This window comes from Seriola dumerili, unplaced genomic scaffold (assembly GCF_002260705.1).
Source record: "Seriola dumerili isolate Sdu_G_001 unplaced genomic scaffold, Sdu_1.0 BDQW01000116.1, whole genome shotgun sequence".
NCBI lineage: Eukaryota > Metazoa > Chordata > Actinopteri > Carangiformes > Carangidae > Seriola > Seriola dumerili.
In genome coordinates this window covers 2166920-2189732 of record NW_019174371.1, presented here as the reverse complement: position 1 = coordinate 2189732, position 22813 = coordinate 2166920, and the positions used below count along the sequence as shown (strand labels likewise).

The following is a 22813-nucleotide window of genomic DNA, read 5'->3' as shown; positions in this document are numbered from 1 at the left end:
GCCTTGCGTCTACTTGAAGACGAGATTAAACAGCAGGATTTACCCGTCAGGATTAATTAGCAGTGAGAGAGGACACACCTTCTTTAGCACCTTATCATCCAAACATGTTGATGTGTGTTATGTGTGTGTGTGTGTGTGTGTGTGTGTGTGTGTATTGTGCTGTCCAATTCCCGGCAGAGAGGCTCAGCCTGTGTGCAGCTGAACCCATGCTGCCTGCTGCACGGCAAGCGCTCCCAGTCGCACCAATAAACTCCCACGCACACAGGGAGCAGAGAGGAGAAAGAAAATGAAAACTCCTAATGAATATTACACATCAAAGACACACATGCTTAACACTTATTAAAAAAAAAAAAATTCTCTGACAGCACTACAGGGACGCATGTGCCATGCATCTCTTTATGCCAAATCAATCCAAAAGTGAACACTCTCGGTTGCGGAGATCGGCGGGTTTACAATCTTTCAACAGCCATATAACTCTGCTTTTGCCTGGGGAGACATTTCCAGCGCTTGCCTGCGATGATAACTCCTTTCAAATCAAACGCACTGGAAAGCGGCGCGTTTAAAGAGCAGCGACTATAAAGAAAAACTCACCGCACGCGTCGTCTTATAACAGCTCTCGCCCTCCTCTCCTCCTGTCTTCTCGGGATGCTTAAAGGTTAAAACACACTTTCCCGAAAAAAAAAAAAAAAAACTCCTGTTTGGGCTCACCTGTGATATTTCCCTGCTGACGCTGACAAAAGCCGCAGCTGTGGTCTCCTTTGAGCCATGGTGCGCTCCTCCCGCCGGTCCGGCCCCTTAGTCTTCTCTCTTCTTCTTCTTTTCTTCTTCCTTCTCTTTCTCTCTTTCTCTGGTCACAAATGTCCTCCCTTAGACTCTCTTCTCGCCGCCCCCTTTCTTTTTTTTTTTTACCTCCCTCCGCGCCTGCAGGATCTGCTCCGGTCGCTACGCAACAGCCTCTACTTAGCTGTTCATCGCGCCCCAGCCTCGATCTCTCTCTCTCTCTCTCTCTCTCTCTCCTCTCTCTCCCTCGTGCTAGAGTGCTGGAGTCGGAGGCGCTCTTCGGGTTTTGCCAGTGCGCACCACAGCATCGGCTCGCATCACTCAGTACCGGCTGTTGCTGCGCCCGGAGCACCTGCAGGCGCGGAGGGAGGTAAAAAAAAAAAAGAAAGGGGGCGGCGGAGAAGAGAGTCTAAGGGAGGACATTTGTGACCAGACGAAAGAGAGAAGAGAAGGAAGAAGAAAAAGAAGAAGAAGAAGAAGACTAAGGGGCCGGACCGGCGGGAGGAGCGCACCATGGCCTCAAAGGAGACCACAGCTGCGGGCTTTGTCAGCGTCAGCAGGGAAATCACAGGTGAGCCCAAACAGGAGTTTTTTTTTTTTTTTCGGGAAAGTGTGTTTTAACCTTTAAGCATCCCGAGAAGACAGGAGAAGGAGGAGGCAGAGCTGTTATAAGACGCGTGCGGTGAGTTTTTCTTTACTCGGCTGCTCTTTAAACCGCCGCTTTCCAGTGCGTTTGATTTGAAAGGAGTTATCATCGCAGGCAAGCGCTGGAAATGTCTCCCCAGGCAAAAAGCAGAGTTAATGGCTGTTGAAGATTGTAAACCCGCCGATCTCCGCAACCGAGAGTGTTCACTTTTGGATTGATTTGGCATAAAGAGATGCATGGCACATGCGTCCTGTAGTGCTGTCAGAGAATTTTTTTTTTTTTAATAAGTGTTAAGCATGTGTGTCTTTGATGTGTATATTCATTAGGAGTTTTCATTTCTTTCTCCTCTCTGCTCCCTGTGTGCGTGGGAGTTATTGTGCGACTGGGAGCGCTTTGCGTGCAGCAGGCAGCATGGGTTCAGCTGCACACAGGCTGAGCCTCTCTGCCGGGGAGATTGGACAGCACAATACACACACACACACACACACACACACACACACATACACACATCAACATGTTTGGATGATAAGGTGCTAAAGAAGGTGTGTCTCTCTCACTGCTAATTATCCTGACGGTAAATCCTGCTGTTTACCAGCTCAACCTGGTCAAGCCCCTTCTGTCTGGCCTGGTGATAAAAGCCAGTCAGCATTAGGCCATTACCACACCTGTCAGTGGGGGACTAGAGGAGGGGGGGGGTTCACGAGTAGATCCATCAAAGTGTCAAGAGAGCAGTGAGGATATGAGGGAACTGAAGAGGAAGAAAAGGGGCTTCCTCTTACCCCCCCCCCCTCCTTCTGCCTTGTTTCACTCCTTTGGGAGCAAATGCAGAGGTCACACCAGCAGGCCTTAAGGGGGGAGGGGGGGGCACAGAGTGTGTTAAAAGGTTTAAGTGATTGGGTCTTACCCAGCTTAACGTCAATAACTCTGTGTTTGTCTGCGGCTGATCCTTCAGTCGATCTGCTGGTACGATCCACCACCACCCCTCCCATCCCCATCCCCGTCCCCACACCATCCCATCCCTGCCTCGTCCTCCCTGCATCTGCCGCGGCTCACTCAAGTGTGAGAGCCAACTTCATGGTTGTTGCTGGATGTGGAAAAGTGAGAATTATGAGTGTGTGCAGCGGCGAGAGAGTTGGGAGACGGACACAATGGAGCATCGTGACACAGCATGACACGCTTGTATCTCCATCAGGCGGGCTCCATGAGTGCATATTTAGCATGGGTGGCCCCCGCTTGAAATTGTGGACTGTGAATATCACACAGCTCGCAGGCATATGTGTGTGTGTTTGCAGTCTGGAGATATAGGTTGACATTGTGTTTGTGAGCAGCAGTCGGATTGTTATGGAGGAGGCCTGTGGTGCGGTTCAGTGCGCTTCAGCAGGGTCGCCTGGCATGGTGGAGTAGAGGCCCCCGAAGACTGCAGCTCTTGATCTTGTGTTTGGCTCCATTGAGATGAGCTGGGCTGCTTTTTTTTTTTTTTTCTTTCTCTGAGGCTAAAAATAGCCCAGTTATGAGTCCTCTTCAGCTAGAGGTTGTGTGTGTGTGTGTGTGTGTGTGTGTGTGCGTGCGTGCGTGCATGCACGTGTGTCTGCCTGTCCTCATGTTTGTGTTGGTGTCTTTCTAGCTGTCTCTGTGAAGCTTCACCCCTGTGCGGCTGACTTTAAAGGAATAATCCACCAGTCTCTCTCCCAAGACATGGTGACAGCATCGTGGCGACATCACTGGGATTTGGGCACAGTTTCTGATTCACAGCTACATACAAACAGAACACACATTTGAATGGAAGATCGCAAACAAAAGCTCGAAGATAACACAATCCACAGGAGCACATCCAAAAAGTGTCCCCTGCCGGTGTCCTAAATCCAAGTCTTAATGCTCTGATGTCCAGCTGACTTTACTAATGACAGTCACTGTAATAGAACAATTTACACATGGGTGACAAATATAAAACAAACCCAACATAAAATGTCTTATTAAGGTTCGTTGCCACCACAATCCTCCAGAACAATGCAATCAATCAATCACAGTACAATCACAGAACAATCACTGCAGCTTGGCACTGTTAATGTGTCTGGAGCGCGACTGGAGGGTTGAACCCTTTTATTCGTTGTCAAACAATTTCCACTCAAGGTCCACTTACTTACTTTTGTCACTTTTGACTATAGGTCTGCAACGAACGATTGTATTCATTAATCTGTTGATTATTTTCCTGATGAAATTTCATCAAAGGACTTCAGTGTGTGATTTATATATGCTGCATTTCAGAGAATATTTTGATTAATTCTTGAAGCCTACTTTTACATTAGGCTAAAAGAATAAGCAAATATTTTACATCTATTTGGCATTTTTGCTCAAAAAATGTACTTTAACAATCAGTTATCGAAACAATTTTAGATTGATTTAATGTTGTTCGATCAATCAGCTAATTGTTTCAGCTGTACCTTTGATGGTATCACATGGTCTTCATCATCCGCTGAATTTGTCATGTAACTGCAGATGTTCAAACAACAGATGTTTACGGCTTACTTTCTTAAAACATTCATCTTGACTTTGAGTTTTTTGATTTATTATTATTTAATATTTGATGATTTTAAAGTGTTTTGCAGCTTGATTTTGTTGTGAAGAAGTTTAATTTGACTTTTGTAAAGTGCTCTCCAGATATAGATAATAAACATTAGTACTGTGATCACTTTTAGGGGCTTATCGTCCATCTTGATCTTGACAGTTCATTCTTGACCTTGAGTAACTTTTACCTGTTGATTCAGTTAAAAGCTCCAGAAGGAAGTTAGACCTTGAATGAAGATTGCTTCATCGACTGCTGTTTTCAAGGTTGAGAATAAACCATCAAGGTCTCTTCTGTGTTTTGATGATGATGCCGTCTGATACACCGCTCTGATACTGACTGTATGAAGTGAGCACAGTGTCTCTGTCAGTGTCATTATGAAATTCATTGTTTTTGCTGTCACAGCAGTCTGCTGACTCAGTTTTTAGCGCCACGAAAATCCTTTGGCCCGCGTTACCTTACATACAAATGATTCCCACAAGTTCTACATAGTGCAGTGTACAGATGTAAAAGTTTGGGGAAGTATTGTGCAGGTAATCTGCGTCAGAAATGACACCGAGTTGAGTTATTAGAGTTATTTCGGTATCTAGAGAGAGAAATTTGACTCAGTGTATCCCTAACTTTCAAACTTCCCAAACATTCAGTCTATATTTGTCATGTTACACTTGATCGGTCTCACCGCCTTGATGAGGGCAGGAGGTTTTAGCCTGATCCACATTAGTCACTGCTGTCCTAGTATTCACTGTTTCCACTTTTATACTCTTGCATTGCGCTGTTGGTAGAATTTTGAGCACCATAGCAACCACTTGTGCACAACATTGTCTTATTTATCAGTATCTGCTGGTGGTTACTTTTCACTGTAGTCACTTGAACAGCTTTGTCACAGCAGCAGCCACATTGTTTTCTGTTGTGCTCTGTTCAGTTTTTGTTTGTGAAGTTATTCTTATTTCATGAACAGTAACTCCTAGCTTCGTGTTATAGTTAATAAGTGATGGTTAATAATATCTTACACAAAGAGGAATGACCCATTTGGCTCCATGCAGTGAGGTATAAAGACCTTTCCCTTCTCCTCTCATTTACTGTGGTTTTACTTTCATGTGTCACCAAGCTGTGCATTTAAATTCATACATTTCCCCTTTGAAAAGCCTTTCACTGTGTTTCTGAGTGCATCTCAGGACAGCGCTTTTCATTTCTGTTATGTTTACATGGTGTAATTAGTGCTCCCGTTTCATCCTTGTTTTCGCTCTGCTCTTCATCTCCAGAGAGCATCAGGAAGGTGCTGGACAAGCAAGCCGTTAAGTTCGTGCGAGCCGTCAAGCAGGACACCAGGAGCGGCAAATCAGAGGACAGGATTCTGGTGAGAGACGCCAACACCCTCACTCCTCACACCAATCACCCCCCATCGCTCTGCAGTCACACCAGGTCACCTGAGAGAGATAGTCGTGGTTAAAGGGAGCGTCGTAATGTTTGAGGTGTTGAATATGGAACAGGATGGCAGTGGCTCGTTACAGGCGAAATGGAAATCAATGGAAGTTAATTGCGACATTGAAAGAGCCGTAAGAAGTCACAGATTACACATCCTGAGACACAACAGATGCGTTGAAAATCAGGCTTAAGACAGATGCTGCCTAAGCAGAGTGAAGTGGACACCATGCCATGGCCTACTGAGTCCATCCTCAGAGTTTATTAGATGTGGCAGGATGGCCTTAATGCCACAGGCAAGAGATCTGTGTGTGTGTGTGTGTGTGTGTGTGTGTGTGTGTGTGTGTGTGTGTGTGTGTGTGTGTGTGTGTGTGTGTGTGACCCTGACGTGGGGTACATACAGCTCAGGGATTTATTGTTTTTTTTTTTTTTTTTTTTTCCTGAAGAAACCTCAGTGTGTGTGTGTGTGTGTGTGTGTGTGTGTGTGAGAGAGTGCATGCCAGAGGGTGTGTGGGCAGCCTGTGATGTGTTCAAGGAGCATGTGCGAGCCAAGGCCACCGCTGCTATTGAGAAATTGTCAATTAGTCAGCCACATTAGTGACTGATCAGTTGCTATGCACGAGAGCGAGCTCATTTCCTCCCATGGAAACAACAAAAAGGACAAGCAGATAAGCAAATCAAAACTATTAATCTGCACTTCACTCAGTTTTTTCCATCTCTGCTGTTCTTTCTCTCTCTCCAACTCCTCCCCCCTCCCTCTATCTCCATCATTACCACCCCTCCCCTCTATTTTTGTCATCTCTTCTCTTTGTTTCCTCTCTCCCTCCCTCCTTATCTGTCCATCTCGATTATTCTCCTCCCCGTCACCACCCTCCTCCTCCTCCTCCTCCTCCTCACCACCACCACGCCAGTTGCCTCTCGCTTTCCCTCCGTCTCTCCCCTTTATGCCCTTCCCTCTTCCCTCCATCTTTACTCAAACCTGTAAAAGGGTATTGAGCTCCTCTTTCCATCAGAAGCAATTCAATTAGGTCTCTGCCTTACAAGAGTTTTTTACTATCCAAATGGGCCTTGGCTGCTGCTGCTGCTGCCAATGCTCCAAATTCTTTCAAAGGAAGGGAGGCGGGGGGTGGGGGGGTGAGAGAGAGAGAGATGGATATAGGCATTCATTCTAGCTCGTTGTCAAGGTCTCCCCCTCTAAAAGGCAATCTTTTCACTCTAATGTATAAATTTGTTTGGCTGTATGAAGGGTGAACAGATGAGAGTTTGTAAATAGACTGTTTGTTTCAGTCTCTCTTGGTGTTATGCACAAAAACAGAGTGGCAAGAAAAAATATGTGAACTCTTTTTGAATTACCTGGTTTTCTGTGTTGATTGGTCATAAAATGTTAATATCAACAAATGTAGACAAACACAGTTTCTCTCAGCTCATATCACATAAACTCTGGGCCTCAGTTTTACCTCACTGATCATTCTGCGTTGTGCTTTTTGGAGCTGTTGTTGCTGGACGCTTACTTCCAGGGAGAGTAGCCACAGAACTAAATCGTCTCATTTATAAACACTTTGTCTGACTGTGGACTGATGAATATTTAAACTCTTTGAAATCACTTTGTAACCCTTTCAGCTTTATGCAAATCAACAATTATCGTAAGTCTTCTGAGGTCTCTTTTTGTGAGGCGTGTTTCACATCAGCAGATGTTTCTCTTCATCACCTCCAGGACTCCAGGTTTTAAAACTCCTGACTCTAGTTATTTTTTGTTCATCTCATTAGCCGAGGGCGTCACAAACTTTTTCCAGCATACACTGTGAGTGATGTATTCACGATGGACTATAGACTGTATATAATGATGGACGTAGCCTCCATCATGTCACCCATCGGTCTCTGAAGAGCGGTTTTGAAGCTCAGAGTGGGCTGCGCCGCCGTTGACAGCTTGGCAGAGCCTGACTCCACCTAACTCCCAGCTAATCCCAAAATGGTCAAAGAGGTGGGGCGTGTGGGTCCGAGACTTCGGTGCATGCCAGTTTGTGGCAAGCATAAACTCAACCACCTGTCACTCAAAGCAGCCACGCTCGTAATTATGCCTAACTTTAATTAATAAAATTTAAAAGGGTTAATTATATAAAAATCCACCCCCTGTACAGTTGTCATGAAGGAGGAAATAAGCTGTAGAGACCAAGCCTCAAAGTGGCCATTCGAACAGCTGCACTTTTTAGTGTTGGCTTCATTTTTCAGGCCCAGAGGTTGCTGCTAGGTACGGACAAGAAGAGTACAATGATTTATGTGTTAATACTTAAAATAGATTTTAACAAAATTTTTGGACAAATTTCTACATAAATGCAAGTAATTCCAAAAGGTTCACTTACTCTCTCTTGCCACTAATTCTTCACCCATGCTTGCAAATATCATACATGCTTCTTAAAGTAAATTGAGTGTTCTGGGATTGCTCTCTAATACGGAGCTGAAGTTTAGTCTTGAAAATCATTTTTCTAAGCCTGAAGGCTTAGGCGAGGCCTTCTCTTACCTTTATCCTCACTTTCATGTGGATCCCCCCCCCCACACGGCTGCAATAGATTTAGCAGGTCAAATCTGTACAGGATTGTAGCTTTCATCTCAATTCCTCTGCTTTGTTTAGGTTGCGGAAAGAGGAGTTTTTAACTATGTTGTATATAGTGTTTCTTTACTATTCTATCCATGAAAGTCTTTGTTCTACATCTTGCTCTTTCTTTGTACCCCCTTTTCCCTGCGGAGACTGCTGGTATCTAGCTGTCTGTGTGTGTTGACTGTACCAGCCATCATGCTGCAACACACACACACACTCAAACACAGACAGACACACACACACACACACACACACACACACACACACACACACACACACACACTCATAGGGTTGTCTCCCTCCACCCATCTCAGACAGACCCAGGGAGGGCTCAGCATGACATCCAAACAGCACCCAGGGCAGTGTGTTGGAGAGCATCAACATGCATGTTCCCCTCACTTGGTGCACGCACGCACGCACGCACGCACGCACGCACGCACGCACGCACGCACGCACGCACGCACGCACACACACACACACACACACACACGCACACACACACACACACACACAGTTTGACATGTGCAGGAAGCATCTACACAGAAACACATGGTTCAGTGCATCAAACTTGCATACCGCATACACACTCTTACAGCCATTATTAGATCACCCTATTTGAAGATTAGAGGCAACTCAGAAAACAAAGCATCTTCAAAGGGCAGAGAGAAGGGAGAGAGAGACAGAGGGGGAGGAGTGAGTGGGTGTGATTGGAAGAAGAGGGGTGGGCATCCCACTAGAGGAAAGGGAATGGAGGAAGGAGTGAAGGGGGAGAGGGGAGGAAGGAAATCTCTGATGTGGTTTGATGCCCCAGTTGCCGATTTGTTTCTTCCGCCACTTATTTATCCTGATCGGTCGCTCCGTTTTCTCCTCTGTTGACTCCGCGGTTCCCTCTAATAATGGGCCTATTACTGGCTGAGACGGCCACTGTTTGACAGTCCTGAGCACGCTTGTGCTTATTTCCACTTAGTTCCTGCAGTTACGTGGAAGTCCCCGCTCGTGAAACTCCACTGGGACTGAGGTTTGAGGTCAAGTTAGTGCTGTGCATGTAAAGATACGGTTGTTGTTGTGTGCTTAGTGGATGTGCAGGTTTGGGGGATGGTTACAGCAGGGATGATATTTAGAAAGTTGGAAGTAATTTATAATGATTCTCCAAATCCAGTTTGGTTCATACCTCTGCGTTTTTTTGTGCCAGGGGGGATTAACTAAAAATAATTGAGAAATGAAAAAGGAGTTTTGTTACATTAGTAAAGAAGGGAGAGCTCAACAGGCTGCACCTGCAGCAGTGGCAGCAGGTTGGTGTTTGGGGTATTGCGGTTCTGTCCTCCTGTATTGTGGTATAAGATCGTGTATGTTTGTATCTCGGTTTCAGAATCTTTACACCGATGGTCAACAGTCACTTTGAAAGTTGCTTTGTTCCACATAAAATCAATCATGCATGAAACTCTTTAGTTACTTGACATGATACTTTATGTTCTTATTAGTAAGTAAATGATGATTCACAGCCTTTGAACAGCCTCTTCCTTCTGGGCGAAGGGTCATAGTCACAAAGTATAAAAGAGAGCATAGTGTAGTGTAGTAACAATGCATAGAGGCAATGTTTAATTCATTCATTTTTATTTACCTTGTGCACATGGTGTCTGTGCTGTGTTAAATATGTATGTGTAAGATTGATGACTCTTACTGCAAATCAGATTTACTTATGGGTACATATAAAGTAACCTCACCCAGTATATTTCTTATTAAAGTAATATTCTAGTCATTCTGATCGTTATAATTTCACCGTTGCTGCTTCTAGCATTTTGTTAAAAACAGAGGCCTTCCTGTTCTGAACCTGATAATCAAAGAATTGACCGGCTGTACAGTCTCCTGAGATGAACTTGTGTTTTTGTGCTAAATAAAATTGATTTGACTTGAAATTTGTAGCAGCTGGCAGTTAATACCATCCCCAAATGTAGCTGCATGTACTGGATAACTGAGCATTTTGTGACTAAATGAATATAAGTAAATAAAAGTAGTACAAAGCTTATTGCTCTTAAGATGTTTGTAGTTCATCAGTATCTTTCTTTAAGCTCCCTTTTTTCCTCATGTCCTGAATTCAACCTCATGCATCTAATTTTCCTTTAACTGAGATGTCTTTGCTTATTTTAATTTTGTTGCCGTTGTTGATCCTTTCTACCTTTTTTTTTGTTTGTTTGTTTTCAAGCTGCTACGTTTCTTTTACTCCTGTGGGTTTGTTTTAACTTCATCTGCATGAATTAGCGTTTTCAATCTTCTCTCCATGCGTCTTTTTAATTATTGAATTTTTATCACTCTTTGGGTTGTTAAATTGCTTCTGTTCCTCGGTGCTCCGTCCAGTGTAAACTACATCATTGACTTGTGCTTAACTGGTTTATCCAGACACTGAGGTAATTCCCTGCTGCTAAAACTTTGACTGCATAGTTAGAACTCTGACATTCGACTACTGACGTTAAATTGGTTGTATAATGTTGTCTGTGGCTGTGGAGCCAACTTTCCAAACTTTCTATACAAAAACAGTCATAGGGTCTGAAAGACGTGCATGTACCAGGCAGAGATGGTCGAATGAAGACATTTTAATGGTTGCATCATGGGAAATGTAGCAGCTTTTGAAGCTTAATCCATATTTGAGACAAATAGCAGGGATGTCTTGTCTCCTGTTGCATCAATTTTTATGCTTTTTTGTCTCTTGTGCTTCAACTTTATGGAGGCGCATCAATAAAATATTTCAACCTGTGTGTCACTACATTAAAGGAGTCACAAATCTTAGAGGCTGCAAACGTCAAAGCTGTGGAGATGATCAACAATTAAAAGTCTTTTCAGACTCGCTCTAATATTTGAGTTACTGGGAACATGTACCCAGGACTTCCTGTAACAGTATTGATACTGAGCAGATTGTCCTCAGCCATTCTGCCTCTTCACACCTTTTTAAAAATGATTCAAATAAATCAGTCTGACAAGGGAAGAGGACAGTGGAGCTCGATAGCATACACAACATGGGAAACCAAATCTACGTTGATAAATTATTTCATTTTTGCAGCTCCGTCTCACTGAACTACACAGAAAAAAGCACGGTGTACCAGAACAGTCTGCAATTAAGCGCCCACCTTTTCATTCATCGAGATAGGGGAGACCGGGGACGGTTGTAACACGGGTCAGTTGTAACACTTCCAATTTCTCCAAACAAGAACAAGTTACGAATCAGCTGATTCACTCCACACATGCTCAGTTTGGTCCTTATTCCTCATGTGAGGAAGCGTAGCACCATGTGGCAGCCAGTTTTAGAAGGGAAAAACTAATTCTGAGGTAAAATTCATTTATTTTTGCGATATCATTGCCTGCTTTGTAGTTAAACTCCTCAAACTTAAATTTGAAAAGTTTTGGTTTAGATGTCTTTCATGTCTTTCTGCAAGTTGTCAGTGCTAATGTTTTAGCGGTTAGCTTTTAGGTAAGCTACTTCATGGCTACAAGAGTCTGGGTTAGTTGTAACAACAGTACAAGGTCACTTGTCACGGGCAATTTTTTAAGCTAATTTTGTACGTTTTGTTCAGTTTTATTATGTTCAATCACTACTAAGACTGACAGTTAATAAGTAATTTAAGTGTTGAATAATAAACTTAATATATATATATATATATATATATAATTCTTATATCATAACCCCAGGATATGTTACAACTAACCAGGACTATGGGATGAATTGGAGCATTTCACTCCTTGTGTTTGAGGTTAAACCATGCGTGTCGGTTTGCAGAGACAACACTTACACCATTTATTAGCAGACACATGTAACTAGTTATGATTTGAACGCACTGGCTAAAAAGAGCTCCAAGATACAGACAGACATGTCAAACCATCCCCGCTCTCCCCTGCACATGTACGGCCAGTTGATATGAAGGTGTTTCCTTGTTAGATCTGTTAACTGTAGATTTGTAAATTTGAAGACGGATTTCATTGACACTGAGGTAAAATTCCTCCCTTTGGTTTTCTTACAATATAAATCTTAATCAATTAGTGACCACTGAATCAATAAGTATTGTAATTTACTTCTGTTGAGTCCTCCTTCCCTCATCGTCCCTAATCTAATTCAGTTACTGATTTACTACATTTCCCTGAACACCTTTTGACAGCTCCTGCAGAATGTGACTGAACACCTCAAACTTGTGCAGACAGCAACCACAGCGCACTGCCAAGACACAAATGTGGTCCTGAACAGACTGCAAAGATTTCCAAAGGCTCTTTGTCTGGTATTTATGACTTCATCACCACCGTTCAATGAAGCCAGACAGAAGCGATTTGCGGAGGAAGAATGGTGGCGACTCCGATACCAAGGTCCCAGTCTAGATTCAGTCTTTACAGTTCGTGTTTTGGTCTCCTGAGCCTGCAGGACAGTGAATACATGATCACCAAGGCTAAAATTGGGCCAGTTTTGAACTCGACTAAAAATCATGCTCGGTGGTTAAGCAAAGTCAAAAGCGAGCAACACTCGTTGAATTGCATAATCAACTCGTGCATTTTAAACGGTGAAACTGGGCCTCGCTTCCGGCTCAGATGACACTTTGTTGCGGAGAGGCTCCAACTGTGCACTGGACTGTGAAAGAAAGCCGAGCACAAAGCAATAACGTTGAGACAACCCGTGCTGGCGGCAAGAATCCTGCATTCTTTCCCTCTCTCAACAACGCTCCCATTTTTCTTTTTCTTTTTTTCTTTTTTTTTTTGTGTAATATGCTTGCGTAATGGAGAACATTACCCCCGCATCATCCGCAGTATTCTTCTCACGGCTTCTTCCCTCCGAGATACTCGGCGCGGAGTTGTTCTCTCTGCGCGTATAGGTGGGATTTACCATCTGACGGTGCGTGGCGAGAGCTCTGCGCTGTAATTAGGACTGTGCTTTCTTTTGATTATCATAACACATGTTGATAGCCTATGGCGGAGAGTCTATGAAGTGTGACTGCTGACCCCCCCCCACCCCCAAATGAGCATGAGAAGGAGCTAAGAAGTTTGATTGAGCGTTTGAAAGGCCACTCAAAGTATCTCTGCCTCCGTTTTATCTCTCCATCCTATTCATTTCCTCTCTCTATCCTCTCCTCCCTCACTCCCATTATGTCCATGGTCCTCCTGTATCATCCCCTCCCCTCGCTCCCTCTCTTCTTTTCTCACCCATTTTGGCCTCTCCCACACTTGCTGCTTGTCTCTTTTGTCTTTTCTCTCCTCCCCTTTTTTTCCCTCTCATCCCATTCACCCATTCTCTACCACTCTTCCCTTATTCCTCCACACTAATTTCTTCCTCCCATCTCTAGCACAACCCTGCAACCTCTTCCTATTATCTCCCTGTTTTTCTCGTCTTTTTTCTCCTGCTTTTAAGAGGTCCCTTGGGTTTCAGCGCACTTGCTTGCCATCTCTTTGATTTAGGAGCGTTGGACCGGTTGGATTTTATGTGAGAATCTGGAACAAGATTTTTTTTTTTTTTTGAGCTTTGCATTTCTTTCCTCTCATGTGGCTCCATCTCTCCCTCACTCTCTTTCAACCACTCTAAAGTCCACTTATAAAGCGGGACCTGGGGCATCTGTGCTTTCAAAACCCCTCTGTCACTTCCACACACTCAACACACACACACACACACACACACACACACACACACACACACATACACACACACACACACATACACACACGTACACACAAACTGACAGATTAACTGATGGCAGGGTTGTGTTCTTATGATGCTGAGTTCACTTGAATGATGCCTGACTGTGTGTGTGAGTGTGTGTGAGAGTGTGTGTGTGTGTGTGTGAAGGAGTGTGAGTGTGTGACAGGAAGAGAGAGAGAGGAGAGAGACAGCCGAGTGTAGTCCAAAGCCAGCTTAGCAAGCTATTGTGCATCATTATACGTGCGTGAGAGTAAAAACTGAGTGTGTGTGCTGCACTGGGATGTCGGACTTATGCAAATGTCTGTATCGGAATGTTTCTGATTTTTGCAGTGTATATGGTGTGTGTGTGTGTGTGTGTGTGTGTGTATATATGGTGTGTGTGTGTGTGTGTGTGTGTGTGTGTTTTTAAAATGCCCTTGTGGACGAGCCAGAAATACCACGGGTGGCCAAATCTGGCACTGATCCTCAGCTTGTTCCCTCGGAGGCTACGCTGCAACACACACGCATACACACAAGACCCAGAGACACACTTTGATTTGCACCATCTCGTTTGAAGTGCCAGACCCAGAGCCTGACAGCTTATGATTAATATAAGCCCCCGCCCTCTGCCCTCTCGGCTGCGTATGCGCGCAAACACACACGTCCTGAAAGAGATACATTTGTTGTTTTAGCACACGTACTATACGCGCACTCTCCCTCTGTATGACACACACGCCCTCCCCACCCTCGCAGTCTGCTTCAGGGCCCGGCTGGCTGGCTCTTTGAACTAGTGCATCTGACACTGTGCCATCACAGCAAGGGCACCTCTGCATACACCCCCCGCCACATCACCACCTCCCCCCACCCCAATCCCATCATCTTCATCTACCAGTCCCTCTCTTTTTAGCCACTTCCCATGACACTTTGTGAGATTGTCACCTGCCGTGACTCCGGCTGACCAGGTCAGAAAGGTCAACCATCTCATCTCGGAGGATTTCCTGGCCAGAAAACGATTCTTTCTGCGGATTTCAGGATTTTTGATTGATCCGTGGAGGAATGGGTAACATGAATGCCACATCAGGGCACAAGATTCTGACTCGTGGGACTCGACTTTAGTTCTGGCTTTTTGTGCCAGTTAATGTTAATAGCTGGATAATTTATCCTCATGCCTTGATGCTTCAGAGAGGACCAGTTTCTTGTTAGATCTGTTACCCAGGTTCAGAGAAGCTCATTCATCTGCACTGTTTGAGCCTGGACTGTCCGGGAGAGGTTCTACTTTTCTAGGGCGTCACAGCTCTGTCCAAGAGAAACGATAAACAACACTGTGGAAGCCGTACACCCAGTGAGGCCCACAATAATGTTAAAATGATACAGGAACTGATATTGAACATTATTTAACACATATTTGATTGAAAATTAAAATGAAAGATATGGTGAGAAAGTACTCTCCTTTCATCAGGACTTGGCTTTACTTGAAGTCGACTTCAAAGTAAAGTTCATCTGTATCTAGAAAGGCAGACCAGTTTACCCTAGTTCACATTTAATGATAACTACATTACTATGATAGTGAAAATTGCTTTTTCATCATTCTAATCGAGTGGTTCTCAACCTTTTCCAATTCCACTTGGGCGGCCCCACATCTGCCCCTGTAACAATACGGAGGCCAAATTATGCTTCCTCAGACCACTTTTGGTTTTAAAGGTCTCATAATGTATGAAGAGGGATTTCCATGTCTTCTTCGATTATAAAGCAGGTCGAGGTTCTATATTAATACTGTTAAAGTATCAAAGTGCTCCGTCGGTGGAGAAATGCACACAGCCTGTATTCAGAAACTGAGCCTTAAAACGAGCCGTCAGGACTTCTGTACCTTTGTGATGTCACAACAGAGACTCAGAGCCTCTCGTCTGATTGGCTCACTGAAATATGTGTAGAAAGCTCCACAGTCTACACAGTGAAGGGCTTTAATATGAGGGGGAAAAAAGGATTTTTAAAATATTGATAATTTTGTTTTAAAACATTTAAAAACATTATATACATTTTTTTTCGTTCATTTATTCTTTAAAACTTTTTCACCAAAATTATACTGTTTTGCAAACGATTTGTCGGCCCACTTACAGCACCTTCCCACTGGTTGGGAAACACTTTTATAATCATTAGATTATGGTAATAATAACAGATATCTGTTAAGACACATCTGGAAAAGAAAGATAATGAAGGGATGAAGCGCAGGATGTCTGGAGAACTTGGTCAAGGTGATTGAAATATTGATGTGGTTAGTTTTAAGTATAACTGCAGGATTCTGACTATTTTTCCACTATTTCCTAATGTCAGCCGTCAGTCAGAACTTCACTGCTCTCTCGGCTGGAGAATGACGTGCACAGGCAGCTAATGCTACATGATCATAAAGCCTCATCCCTCTGCTGGTCTTTGAGAACAGCAAGAAAACTCTTTCCAAGCTAAGTTTTTAAACATCAAAAAATACCGCACCATTCCCCTCCACCAAAAAATAAAAACCCAAACATATTTGGCAGAGTGTCAGATGCCGGTTTATGAGGTAACAGCCAACAGTTCATTCTGCAGTTTGGCTAAATCACAAAATAAATGTTGAAACAGCTGTGAGAATGAGAAGCATGCTAACAGCTTTTACAGCCTCTTGATCTTATGGGGGATAATTGGGCACAGGGAGGTTGTAGCGAGGGAGCATTCAAAGTTTTAAAGGGGTGGCGGGGACACACACTGTTGCGATGGTTCAAACCCGCCGATTTTTCCCTTCACGGCTGCACACACCCCCATCCAAGTAGACAAAAAATAACTGGAGTATTGATTGTCTCTAATGATACCTCAATGGGCTGTAAATGATATATCAAGAGAGGAGAAACTCTGCGCAGTGGGCTGTGTTGAGCATCAGAGGATCAGATCGGCACCCGTCAGAGAACCTGCATTATTGATGCCTCTGTTTACATGATGAGACCTTCTGTCAGGTTGCAAGGCTTCTGGAGGGAGAGGATGTTTCTGTCTTTCATTGTCTCACTGTATATGTCATCTCATTTCACTTTTTTTTCTTTTTTTTTCTTTCCTCTTTTGCCTCAACGCCCCCCCCCCCATCTCCTTTTCTGGATTTATATAACAGAGTTTTCAAACTTGTCAAGGAATGGTGATTGGACTAACAATCTCCTGAGAAGGCCCCTCCACCAGCTTAGTGCAGAGATATTTTTTTTTTTTTTCTCAGTGGGGGTATCATTATGTCTTCTCCTTTTTAGTCTCTTGTTTTCATTCCTCATCCCTCTCCTCCGTCTCTTCTCTGTGGGAGTCTGTTATGGATGTCTGCATAGTTAAGACACGAGGCTGATCTGTGAGGCCAGTTTTGCCGGGGGTTGGTAAAGTATAGTTGGAGGGGGAATCTGAGGACTTTATTATCAGGAGGAAAATCTGGTGTCTATGTCCTTCCATCGCCTCCTCTCTCTCTCTCTCTCTCTTTGTATGTTTCATTTTCTTTCTTCCTCTCACCGCCACTCAGCAGGGCGCCATTAGCCATTCAGCGCAGAGAGGCCTTGAGGAATTGAAAGCGACAGAGCAGAAAAAGAATAGAAAAACTGAAACGGGAAAGGAGACAGGGGAGTTGGGGAGGAGGAGGTGGTTGGAGGGCAGGAGGGGATGGAGTGAGGTGTTAAGGCGGGAGCACACCAGACAGGGCACTGTGGCACACGGGGGGGAGATGGAGGGATTAGGGATTAAGGAAGAAGATGGAGGGGAAAATGAACAGATTTCCATGGTGATGAAGAGAGAAATCAGAGGAATGACGGGATGCAAGGGAGGGAATTATGGACAAGCCAGGAATGGGATTTGAGAAGCAGCTGAAAAAGAGCAAAGAGAAAGTGTGGGCAAGCATTAGAGAGAGAGAGAGAGAGAGAGAGAGAGAGAGCGCTAGGGAGGGACAGAGATGCACGCTGCATGCATGGGATATGCTAATTATGGATTTTTGAATTATGAATGAGATTAATTACATAGGCAAATGTGAATATATTCACAATTTTTCTGTCTCTTACGTTTCCCCAGATACTTTTAAATGGTAATTCCTTTCTTTTGGTGAAAGCACACCTCTCTTTTTGCTTACTCTTCCCATCTTCTTTGTCCTCTTTGTCCTCCCCCCGCCTTTATCTTAGCATTAGTTTCCTCCCTGACGCGATGAGGCATCTGTTGAATAAGTGCTACTTAGTTCCATCAACACAACTTCAGCGCGATAAATCGGACTGTCATATGACTCGCAATCTCGCCACAATATTTCTTTCTCACACACACACACACACACGCTCGCACGCGCTATCATCATCATTAGCTTGCTAATGTCTGGAGTGCTTAGCATGACTTACGAGCCATTCGGATGAACTGCAGTGATGATTTGCTCTCTTTTACAGGGTGTTTGTGCTGTGCTATTTTTGCTGTGATTTGCATTTTGCATTTCCTGCTCTGTGACAGAAAAATGAATGTGTTCTCCCCTCAGGTCCTGGCAACATGGAGACTGTATCTCTTTGCTGTCAAAGTGCCCACCAAGGTAAATGTTCCCCCGCTCTCACTGAAATTTTATGGCTTTCACTTGCCAGCCTTGATCTCATGGTAATGCGCAAGAGATGTGACAGAGAAGCAGCCGACTTTCAGAGCAGGAGAGAGGAGATAATGATGATGACTGTGCTGATGATGGTTTAGAATGATATGAGTCTTGATAATGATTACAATGAAGACGATAAGGTGGCAGGTGGCATAAAACTAGTTGAAAGCAGTAGTTAGAAATTTTGGCAATTTGCTTTCTTGCCGAGAGTTGGATGAGAAGATCGATATGAGCCAGCAGCTGGCTGACTCGGCTGATTATGGTTTTACACTTTGGTTTTTGTGCCGATTAAACAAACAAGCTATAATGTGCTAATTACTGAGCTATAGAGATGCTGGTACGCTGATTTAATTACCTTTGGAAAGAGCCAGGTTAGCTCTTTCCCCCCTGTTTTCAATCTGTCTTGCGAAGCTAAGCTAACTGGCTGCTGGCTGTAACTTCACATTCATCAACTGAGACGTGTGAGTGGCATCAGTCTACTCATCGAACTCTCGGCCAGAAAGTGAATAAGCGTATTTTTCCAAAATGTCAGACTGTTTCTGCAGGGTTTTTCTGTCTGAGTCTTATTTATATCGTTTTTTTTACTATCATTTTTTTGTCAGCCATGATGAAATTGTACACACCAGAATAATTCCTGAGATCTGGGACAGTGGCGACACAACTACAACAAAATCCAACAGGGAAAGGAACACGAGCGCTGAACTGATTAGACAGGATGTAAACATCTGCTCCGTTTTCTTTCTTTTAGAGGCAAATGTGGATTCCAGTTGATCCATCATGGGACAACTGGCAGAATGTGCGGCTGAGTGTTTGGAAATGATTTTCTCTTCCAGACGCGGCAGTAGGTCTGAGCAATAAACTGAAAAAAATGATCAGAACAGACATGCTCACCAATGTTAGTTAATTCAGTTAATACGTTCTTCAATGAACGAACTTGTGTCAGTCACGTGCCTCCGGCCCGTCCAACTAACGTTACTCCACATTCACTCAAAGCGAGGCTGGAGATTTGGATGACACAAGTGCAGACACTGAGCCTCAGGCTAAATACACACTAATATGTTTTAAAATGAAAGTGATGGTGTCCACTCTACTCCGGAGTGTTCAAGCCCCTATAACAGAGACTTAAGGAAACGTTTCTGGACCCATTTTAGTGTGAAAACTTTAAGAGACGATGTGTTTTCAGCCAGTGGTGAATACAACATAGATAGTCACCAAAGGTAACACCATCACTAACTCAACTCAATCACATTACCGAAATATGAAGAGTGCATGGCTCAAAAAAAGAGGCAGATAAGCACCAAAGTAATTATTCTTTAATCATAATAGAGATAAAAGTTTGAAATAATCGTGACATTGATTCAAAGTCCTATTGCCCGGCCCTACTCGGCGGTTGTTTCTCCATGTCAGCCAAGTCACGGAGGTCCTTCCATCCCTGGGGACACGTGTAGCACTGATTGATGCACAGCCTCATTTTGAATCGTAATGTTTGTCCTTCTTTGTCGACTTTCCCATCGCAGGTAGCCAGTCGCACAAAGTTGCGATACATATATCAGAATTTTACCAAAGCCACAGAGTTGGTCCGCACCCTGTGATTGGTATTTACAGTTAATAGTTTTACTTTTTCCTCTTGAATTTAACCTTAGGGGTCTTCTGATCGTCTGACTGCTCGTGTTTCTTGACCCATCCGGCCTCTTTTGAAGTGTTCATTACCAGATCACAGCAATTACCCTGGTGAATACAATATTGCCTAGATCAAGATAAACGGAAAACAAGTTGTGAGAAGACATGAATTAGATATGACGTGAATTAGACAAGGTGTCACTGGTGTTTCTCTGCTGTTGTCAGGTGGAGGTTACCTTCAACTTCTTGGAAATCAGAGCAATGAACACCTACCCAGAGCACCAGGTGAGAACTATTTTTTTCTTTGCCATTTGGTCCTTCACATCAGTGTAAAGTATTATGACAGAAAAACTCATGTCCATACACTGCAGGTCGTCATCGACACAGACAAGACCACCTACTCCCTGAGACTGCAGACCCAGGACCAGCTGGATCACATGGTCAGCCACATCAACTACGCCCTCTCCCGAGTGTTCAACAACTCTATTTATGCGTAAGCATCGCCGAGCATCCTCGCCCCGAGTGGGGGGGGGGGGGCAAGTCTTTTTGGTTTTGTATCGTCTGTGTTGAGGAGCGAAGACAAGTTGGCCGACGTTAACAGCACTTGACAGTGCTTTGGCAAGTTGGCAGCTTCACTTTCAGGGGCACTTTTCCTCCTCAGCAGCCAAATGCATTCTTGTATTGCTGTAGTTTGCATCCAGCCCATTTCTGTGTCACGGTAGACTTTAACACCCAGCAATCACTGGGATTAAATCGGCCAGCTGACACCGAGTAGGCTGTTACCTTAAGGCATTGTGTCGGCGCTTTTCTTTTTTTTTTCCATTTTCTAAAGCAGTTTACGTAGTGAAAGCAGCGAGCGGGACAACACACACAGTCACTAACGGAGCTGTAGACTCAGGCCTCCAGTCAGAAAGCCACTCGCACACAGCTGAAGCCTCGATAGAGTTGAGTTCAAGTTCCTGAAATGTTGTTGTTCCATGGTCATGTGGATGTACGTGTGAGCAGGCAAGCAAGACATAGAGTGTATTCCCTCATCTACAATTTCTAAGAGCAATGGGATTGACTCTGCTCCGGCTATTGACCTGCACAAGGCTATCTCCGCACTCTATCATCTTTCAGAATGGCTCTTTTCCATTAGGGCCATGCCGGATGATTGCTTCCAGTGAGGACATTTAAACAGAATAAAGAGAGAGGGGGAGAACAGAAGTTGTGGGTTTGATTGTGCAGCCTTGTAACTGATTGGTGCCGCCGCATTGAGGCACATAATGCAGATAGTATCGAGAGAACGTGCACGTACGCTCGCGCTCCAGGGCCGGATGATGATTGTCGAGATGAGGTGGGGATTAAGGTCACGGATGTGGTGAGGTGTTGTGTGTGATTTGTTGACAAATGGGATTAAGGATGGTGTGTGTTGAATGCAACAGTAGAGCGGTGTAATCCTATCAAAAAGCCAAAGCAGGTACAGCACAGTATTATGTACGAACACAGTATTTACTTTGTGTGGACTGGACTCTTGTCTGCTTACTGGATGGGTTTTTGTTTTAAAAAAAAAAAAAAAAATGTATAAGAGAACAATCAGAAAGCTGAGGAGTGTGTTTCTTCTTCTATGATTACAGTGGAGGAAGCTTCAAACAGAGTTCCAAGGACCCAATTTTACAGTTCATGTGGTATTTGTTCACGACCAAGTGACAAGCGGTTTCAAACTTGGACACGTTGACTCACTGTCCATCTCAATTCTGACTGGAGCAGCTATAATAAAAAAACAAGTCTGCTGCAAATTGGCATCTTGCCAATGCAAATGAGACAGTGATATTATTTAAGACTATTATGCAATTGTATTTAGTTTCCTACCCATAAGCTAATTTTAGCTCTTTAGCTTTTTTGGCAGGCATATTTCACTGGAAGTTGTCAGAGAGTGTATTTTTATTTTGCAGGGTGAAAGCTTGCAGGGAGTTGGGAGGGTCACACTCATTTAATCACACACACCTGGGAGCAGCCTTGTATCGCTGCACTGTCTCTTGGGCACTGAAGTGCTCCACTTAAGCAGCTGGGAGTTCGGTGTCTTGCTTAAGGGCACTACAGCAGCAGCAGCTTAGGGAAGGGAAAGCATAATATTTACCATTCTCCTTTTCCCCAACCTGTAATTGGGACCGGAGGCTTTTCTAATCACAGCACCTCTTCTCTAAAATCGGGGACGGTGCTTCTCCCTAAAAAAAACAAACAAAACAAAACATATAGATGATGAAAGATAGTTCAGTTTCAGCCATCATGGCAGCATCGCTCCACAGACGGCAATTTCAGTCAGTCTGCTGGTCGATCTACCTCCGGTCGAGACTGAATTTGTACAGGCATTCATGGTGCCCAGAGGATAATTCCTAATGACTTTGCTGATGTCCACGATGTCCCCTCTAGTGAGGTAGTTTTCAAAGTCTGGCGTGGTGTCCTCCCCCTCAGACAACATGGAGGCAGCTGCACTGCCTTTGCTGTCTCTGTGCGCTACAGTTTCCCTTCAGGTTAACGTTGCTAAGGCTTCATGCTATCATTAGCTTGCACTTCTTTACAGTTCACACACTGAAGCTTCGGTGAGTCACTTCTGCCAGTCCAGGTGAACCCAGCTCGAGGTACCGTTCATCATCTTTCTGATGTTCTGGTTTGGCTGCTTTATTTTCAGGCTACAATACTCTCAGTATTAAAAAAAAAAAAAGACTACATTTTGCTACTTCAAGCATCTTAATTGTCTCCATAAGCTGTGTGTCACAGCCACTGCTGAACGTTCTGATAAGTGGGCCAAATATACATGCCAAGCTACAATAACTTCCAGTTGTTTTCAGAACACCAGCATCAACCTGTTTCTCTCATTTCAAACAGCATCTTTGCCTCATGTGTCTCTCAGTACCCCTCCCTCCCTGCAGCTCTCCTGCCCCCCCCCCCCCCCC

General features: G+C 44.1%; 1 protein-coding gene across 1 annotated transcript in view; it reads left to right on the top strand.

The window, feature by feature from the left end:
• Positions 1-1277: 1277 nt before the first annotated feature.
• LOC111223807 (capping protein, Arp2/3 and myosin-I linker protein 3-like) overlaps positions 1278-22813 on the top strand; it is an 86734-nt gene continuing 65198 nt past the window's right edge. Inside the window, exons 1-5 of the mRNA XM_022748084.1 lie at positions 1278-1351; positions 5252-5346; positions 18153-18203; positions 20103-20162; positions 20249-20370. Of these exons, the coding sequence (XP_022603805.1) occupies positions 1294-1351; positions 5252-5346; positions 18153-18203; positions 20103-20162; positions 20249-20370 (386 nt within the window). The 5' untranslated portion in view covers positions 1278-1293. The remainder of the gene's footprint in view (positions 1352-5251; positions 5347-18152; positions 18204-20102; positions 20163-20248; positions 20371-22813) is intronic.